The 6,685-nt window shown below is 63.7% G+C and overlaps 2 protein-coding genes across 2 annotated transcripts in view; both read left to right on the top strand.

Moving 5' to 3' along the window:
• The window catches only part of CLCN7 (chloride voltage-gated channel 7), a 20,471-nt gene extending 19,002 nt beyond the window's left edge, over positions 1-1,469 (top strand). Inside the window, exons 23-26 of the mRNA XM_007939509.1 lie at positions 378-437; positions 838-1,014; positions 1,213-1,293; positions 1,383-1,469. Of these exons, the coding sequence (XP_007937700.1) occupies positions 378-437; positions 838-1,014; positions 1,213-1,293; positions 1,383-1,469 (405 nt within the window). The remainder of the gene's footprint in view (positions 1-377; positions 438-837; positions 1,015-1,212; positions 1,294-1,382) is intronic.
• A 315-nt stretch (positions 1,470-1,784) lies between these two features.
• Positions 1,785-6,685, top strand: part of CCDC154 (coiled-coil domain containing 154) — a 13,376-nt gene continuing 8,475 nt past the window's right edge. Inside the window, exons 1-9 of the mRNA XM_007939644.1 lie at positions 1,785-1,807; positions 2,026-2,197; positions 2,553-2,662; positions 3,632-3,758; positions 3,877-4,205; positions 4,280-4,469; positions 4,584-4,630; positions 5,307-5,402; positions 5,666-5,789. Of these exons, the coding sequence (XP_007937835.1) occupies positions 1,785-1,807; positions 2,026-2,197; positions 2,553-2,662; positions 3,632-3,758; positions 3,877-4,205; positions 4,280-4,469; positions 4,584-4,630; positions 5,307-5,402; positions 5,666-5,789 (1,218 nt within the window). The remainder of the gene's footprint in view (positions 1,808-2,025; positions 2,198-2,552; positions 2,663-3,631; positions 3,759-3,876; positions 4,206-4,279; positions 4,470-4,583; positions 4,631-5,306; positions 5,403-5,665; positions 5,790-6,685) is intronic.

Genomic DNA, 6,685 nt, shown 5'->3' with positions numbered 1-6,685 from the left:
TGTGAGCAGCCCGATGCCCACAACCCTCCCGAGGTCTCTGGTCCTGGTGTGTGAGCGGCCCGGCACCCACAGCCCTCCCGAGGTCTTGGGTCCTGGTGTGTGAGCGGCCCGGCACCCACAGCCCTCCCGAGGTCTTGGGTCCTGGTGTGTGAGCGGCCCGGCGCCCACAGCCCCTCGAGGTCTCGGGTCCTGGTGTGTGAGCGGCCTGATGCCCACAGTCCTCCTGAGGTCTTGGGTCCTGGTGTGTGAGCGGCCCGGCGCCCACAGCCCCTCCCGAGGCCTTGGGTCCTGGTGTGTGAGCGGCCCGGCACCCACAGCCCCTCCTGAGGTCTTGGGTCCTGGTGTGTGAGCGGCCCGGCGCCCTCCTGTCTCCACAGCCCGCCCGGCTGCAGGGTCTCATCCTTCGCTCCCAGCTCATTGTCCTTCTGAAGCACAAGGTGGGTCTGGGGGTGGAGGTGGGAGATCTGGTGTGGACGGGGGCGAGTGTCAGGGCCCTGGGGAGATGTGGACGGGTGTTGGGGGCCCAGGGAGGATGGGGGTGGGTGTCGGGGTGCTTAGGGGAAGATGTGGATAGTGTCAGGGTCCTGGTGTGAACCTGGGCAGGTGTCGGGGTCCTGGGGGGGTGGGGGGGTGTTGAGATCCTGGGGCAGATGTGAGCTGGAGTGGAGCTTCCAGGGCAGATGAGGGGGAGTGTCAGGAGTCCTGGAGTGGATATGGGTCAGGGGTAGGGTTTCTAGGGGATATTTGGGGCAGGGGTGGGTGTTGGGGTCCCAGGGCAGGCAGGAGCCCTGCGTGGACCCTGTACCCCCACTGCCACCTGACACCCCTCCATGACAGGTGTTCGTGGAGCGCTCCCACCTGGGCCCGGTACAGCGCAGGCTGCGTCTGAAGGACTTCCGGGACGCCTACCCCCGCTTCCCGCCCATCCAGTCCATCCACGTGTCCCAGGACGAGCGCGAGTGCACCATGGACCTGTCAGAGTTCATGAACCCCTCGCCGTACACGGTGCCCCAGGTATGGGGGCCATGCAGGTGCAGGCTGAACAGAGGCCTGGCCTGCCCGGGGGCCTGGGCAGACTCATGGAGGGTCGAGGGGGGCTGCCAAGCAGGGTGGCCGACTGCGGTGTGATGGCGTGTGTGTGTTGGTGGTCTTTGAGAGGGCTGCTGGGGCTGGGCTGGGGGCCACCGGGGCTGAGGCCGTCTCCCGCTGCAGGAGGCATCTCTGCCCCGGGTGTTTAAGCTGTTCCGGGCCCTGGGCCTGAGGCATCTGGTGGTGGTGGACAACCGGAACCAGGTGAGTGGCCCGCGGGGGGGCGGGCTCCCGGTGCGGCGTCCTCTCCCCGTGGCTCAGCGTTCAGTGCGGACACTGGGGCTGTCCCGCAGGTGGTGGGGCTCGTGACCAGGAAGGACCTCGCGAGGTACCGGCTGGGCAGAGGCGGCCTCGAGGAGCTCTCGCTGGCCCAGACGTGAGGCCCGCGAGGCCGGGTGTCCCTGCCGCACTCCCCGTCACCTGCGCTGCCTGGTCTCGTGGAAGCCGGCGGGAGACGCAGTCCTTCCAGACCCCGCCTGTCCCCAGGCATTCCCGGCACCGCTCCCAGCACCCCTCACTGCCTCCAGGTTGATTCTGTTCCTGCCGTCTGCCACATGGAGCCACACGTGTGTGCCTGGGAGGGAGCATGTGTGGACGTGAGAGAGTGCACACGTGTGGGTGTGAGCATGTCAGTGCGGGGTGGAGAGTGTGTGTCGGGAGTGTACACATCAGTGTGTATGCATCCATGTGTGAACATGAGTGCATGTGGGGGAGTGTGGTGAGTGGGTATGTGAGAACACGTGTGAGCTACACCTGTGTGCATTTGTGAATGTGTGTGTCTGTGAGAAACTGAGCCGGGGACCCCGCTGCTGCTTCGACCCTCTGTGGCCCCAGGTCCACCCCCGTGACTCCAGGGCCTGACTGTGTGGCCTCAGGGCCCCCCTCGCTGTGACCTTGTTGGTGCAGACGGTGTGTCCCTCACCTCCGACACCACAGGTGGCTGTGTCGTCTGCTGTCCTTTGCCCCGACCACTGCTGCAAGGTCCCAGCCCACTCCCCTTGGCCACAAGCTTGGGGTTGTCTGCTGTGCAGTGGGGTCTGTGGCCAGTACGGGTACTTCCGGCCGGGACGAAGGCCACAGCCGGCCACAGAGGCGCCTGGGGCTTGAAGTGGGTCCGGAGCCTCTCTCTGGAGACACCAGCCGCCCTCGAGATTGGGCAAAGGCTCTGGCCGGCCTCGGGAAACACTGGGCCCCTCCTGCCATACTACAAGCCTGAGGTCACAGGCCTGCGACCTGCCCTGCATCTCGGCACCGGGGTGGGTGGGGCGCTGGAGGCTTCTGGGGCCAGCAGTGACGCCCTTTCTCCTGCTGTGGTGGCCTGATCCTCAGCCACCCAGTTTACCCAGGTGGGGGCAGCCCTGGGCACCGGGAGCCAAAGGTGGTCTTGGTGAGAGCTGGAGGGGTGCTTCTTTGGGGGCTCCTGCGAGAGTTCCTGGTGTCCCCTGGCTTATACCCGTCACCAGACGGTGCGGGCGTCCGAGCACAGCCTGTCCCCAGAGTCGCCTCCTTCCAGGAAGGCCATGGCCCTGAGAGTCCGCCCCTTCCTGGGGGTGTCGACTGTGATCCCCTGTGGGTAGGGTCTGCACCGGGAAATAAAGGACCCGGCCTCGAAAGGCCTGCTGGGTCGTTCCCGAGGCTTGATGTCCAGCGTGCTGAGTGCTGGTGGGACACAGTCTGCTCGGGCGTTGGGAGGACAACAGTGGAGCCCGAGGCAACCTGGGGGACAAGCCCTGCCATCGAGAGGGTCTGGGGGACGGGGCTGCAGCCCCACTCAAGCAACACCTCAGAACACCCGCTGCTCTGCGGTCCCCAGCTTCCTGTCCCCACCGGGGTGGGTGCAGGACACCGTGGGGAGGGGGTGGGGTCCGAGCAGGGCTGGGAAATGGCCAGCAAGGCTGGGCCTGTGTGCGGGGCTCAGTGCAGGGCCAAGGTGGCCAGCCTCCCGTCCGGCGGCTTCAGCCGCAGTGACCAGCAGCCCGAGGCTGACCTTGGGAAGGCGCCCTGAGTGGTGTGCTGGCCGCGGGTTCACCGCCTCAGAGCACGGCCCAGGCGGCCCTGCCCAGGTGTGGGGGCCAGAGGACACATGGCGACAGTGGGGGTGCACTAGGCCTCCACACTGCGGCCTGAGATCTTGTTAGTCCGTTAGTGACTTTTGTACCGATGACATTTTGAATATGTCAGATTAAATAATAAAGACTTCAGATTGCTCTCATCGGCTCTTTGCTACCGTGGGGGCGCCGTCACAAGAACCCCTTCCCAGCTAGTGCCCTGTCCCTGGGCCATGTGTCTTCAGGTCTCGTCCCTGGGACACAGTCGTCGTTAGTCCACCCTGCACCCCACTCCCACCAGGTCAGGCCAGGACACCCTGCCCCTGCCCTTGGCCCCCAGGTGACCCAGCCGTGAGAGGGGTCCCTTCCAGAAACGGGCAGTTGGGAGGCCAGGTGGCACCCGGAGTTGGACCGTTGAGCCTAGGTTCTGGTGAGGGAGGGAAGGTTCCAGAGCGGGCCCCTGCCACTCCTATCCCCTGCTGCCGTGTTCTCAGGAAGGGCACAGGGTGTGAGATAGGGGTCTGCCACCCCACAACCCCCAGCCTTCGGGCCCCACTTCCCTGCTCTGGAAGACACTCCCACGCAGCCCAGGTGGCCCAGGCCGCTGAGGAGTTGTGTGAGGTAAGCAGCTGAGGGGAGGCCTGGGGCTGCAGAGCCGGGCGGCTGAGGTCTGCTCCCTGACGGGTGGCTCCCCCGGCCTGTGGGCCGCTGCTGCGTACCTGAAGGCCCTGTCACCCAGCGTGAGGACCGTGCCTCGTCTCGCGAGGGAGTCCTCGCTCGGGGCCTGGGCCGCCCCGGCCGTGATCAGAGGCCCCTGCACAGGGAGCCTCCCGCTGCAGTGCTGGCGGACCTGGACGGGACTCCGTCGTCGGAGGCCTCGCGCCCCTCCCAGCTGAGCAGCACCCTGTCCCTGGAGGACCTGGAGCTCATCTTGGGGGATGACCTGGCCAGCCCTGGGCCCCCGAGCCTGGATGAGATCCCAGAGAAGTGTGAGGCTGGCTGCCTGGCGCCAGCCACCTCAATGTCCGAGCAGGACACCCGCAAGCTCTGGAGGCAGCTGGAGCAGCGGTGAGCCGGGACCCAGCGGGGGAGTCCCCTGACGCCCAGGGACCGAGCCCAACCTGCTCTCTGCTGCCCGGCAGCCTGGCCAACCTGCAGGCCGAGGTGGCTTGCCTCCGGGGACACGGGGACCGGTGTGCGCGGGCCACCCTGAACCTGCTGCGGGAGCTGCTCCGGGTGCGGGCCCAGGCGCAGGTGCAGGGCGCCGAGCTGCGGCAGCTGCAGCGAGACATGCGGCAGGCGGGCCTGGGCCCCCAGCAGGAGGCCTGCGAGGTGGGTGCCGCCCGGGGGGCTCCCTGCCCTGGCTTCCTGACTTGGAGCTCAGAGCCCTGCCCCTGCCCTCGGGCTCCCCTGGGCCTGCACCGAGCCCCCACCTCCTCCTTGCAGCCCTCCAGCACCCTGAGCCAGACCCAGATGCAGGCCCTGGACAAGAGGTACCCCACCTGGGGAAGGAGGCTTGTAGGAAAGGGAGAGGTTCAGGCTTTGGGAGACTGGCCCGTGCTGGCACCCGTCTGGAGACAGTTGCCCCTTCCCCTCCCCGTGAACTGTCTGTTTTGGTAAATTACGTATGCACAGCCCACGTTCACATGTCTGGAAGGGCCCTGGCAGCCTAGAGAGGCTCAAGAAAGGGTTGAGGGGTTCACTGGGGACAGGGGCTGGCCATGGGGCTCACTGGAGGGCCTGTGTGGGTGGAGCTCACTGGGGGTCTCACTGTAGAGGGCTTGCTATGGAGGGCTGCCTGCTGGGCTCACTGGGGGGCACTGGATGGGGGCCTCCTGGGGGGTCTCTGTAGGAGGGCTGCTATGGAGGGTTGGCTACGGGGCTCACTTGGGGGCACTGTGGGTGTGGGCCTCACTGGGGATCTCTGTAGGGGGCTTGCTATGGAGGGCTGGCTGTGGGGCTTATTGGGGGGCACTGTGGGTGGGGGCTTATTGGGGGGCACTGTGGGTGGGGGCTTCCTGGGGGCACTGTGAGTGGGGGGCTCACTGGGGGTCTCACTGTAGAGGGCTTGCTACGGAGGGCTGACTGAGGGCTCACGGGGGGCACTGTGGGTGGGTAGGGGCCGCCACCGGCAGCGTGACACCAACAGGAGTGCTGGCTATGCACCAGGTTGATGGAGGTCTGCGAGGCCCTGGCTCAGATCCGCAGGAAACAGGCCCTTCAGGACTCAGAGCGCAAGAGCTCAGACGAGGAGCTGACCGCCAGGTGCACCCCTTGCCTGCCCACCCTGCTGTCTCTGTGTCCCCAACACTGAGAGCCTGCAGACAAGCTGGGGCTGATGGGAGTCCCGCTGAGGATGCCGGCAGAGAAGGGATTCGGAGGTCTCAGGGGCCTTGTTCTCCCCTGTGTTCCGGGGGGCTGGGGGGTGCTTCCTGCCCTGGGCCTTGATGTCAGCCCGGCCCTCAGGGCAGGCCCCCACCAGCCCTGCCCCCCCACTGACCTGTGTGACCCACTAACGCTGTCCCCAGGTTGAACAAGTTGATGGGGAAGCTGAGACAAGAGGGCCAGGACCGGAAGGCGGCCTGTGGGGCCCTGCGGAGGAGCCAGGCGGAGGCCAGCCAGCGGGTGGAGCACGAGGTGGCCAAGATGCAGGTACAGCCGTGCCCGAGCAGGGCGTCAGCCCCTAATGCCACCGAGAGAGTGGAACTGGAGAGGGCCAGCCCACCCGCCCCTCTGCAACAAGCTCCTCCCTCACCTCCTCTCAGGGAACACGAGATCCGCTGAGGAATGACCAGTCAGTCACACCACTGAGACCTCAGTCACAAATAAAACGATAAACAAGTATAAATGAATAAGAACTGAATAGGTTAAAATAGGAGAATGAATAAATAAAAATAATCAGCCAGTCAATTAAACAGTCAACCAGTAAATGAAACTGTCATTCAGCCAGTTAATGAACCAATCAGTCTATCTATAAACAGTCGATCAACCAACCAATTAAGTCACCCCACTAACCAATCAATGAACCAAATAGAATCAATCAATCAAACCAATCAATCCAACAAATGAACTAATTAATTCAATTATCAACCAGTCAAATGATTGATACTAAATTTAATGTTATCAGATTCAATGTTACTGAATTTTTATTACTATATTTTATTTAAACAGCCCTGGTGGCACAATGCATAAGGCTGCTGACTGCTGACCAGAAGGTTAGGAGTTCAAACCCACCAGTGGCGGCGCCATGTAAGGAAAACCCACTGCCGTCAAGTCGGATTCGACTCATAGTGACCCCTCCTTGGGTTTCTGAGGCGGTATCACTGTGGAAGTAGATTGGGAGTGGCTGGTGGTTTTGAACTGCCAGCCTTCTGGTTAGCAGTCAAGTGCCTTAGGCACTACGCTACCAGAGCTCCCCCATGGAAGGAAGATGGAGGCACCTACTTCCACAAAGACTTCCTGCCTTAGAAAACCAGAGTCAGAATCGACTTGATGGCAGTGGGTTGTGGGTTTTTTTATATTTTATTGAACATAATCTGATTTTATTC

This window comes from Orycteropus afer, unplaced genomic scaffold, assembly GCF_000298275.1.
Source record: "Orycteropus afer afer isolate SDZICR_OR568_19922 unplaced genomic scaffold, OryAfe1.0 scaffold00061, whole genome shotgun sequence".
Classification (NCBI taxonomy): Eukaryota; Metazoa; Chordata; class Mammalia; order Tubulidentata; family Orycteropodidae; genus Orycteropus; species Orycteropus afer.
Note: the sequence above shows the minus strand (reverse complement) of the source record. Positions and strands in the feature narration are given on the sequence as shown.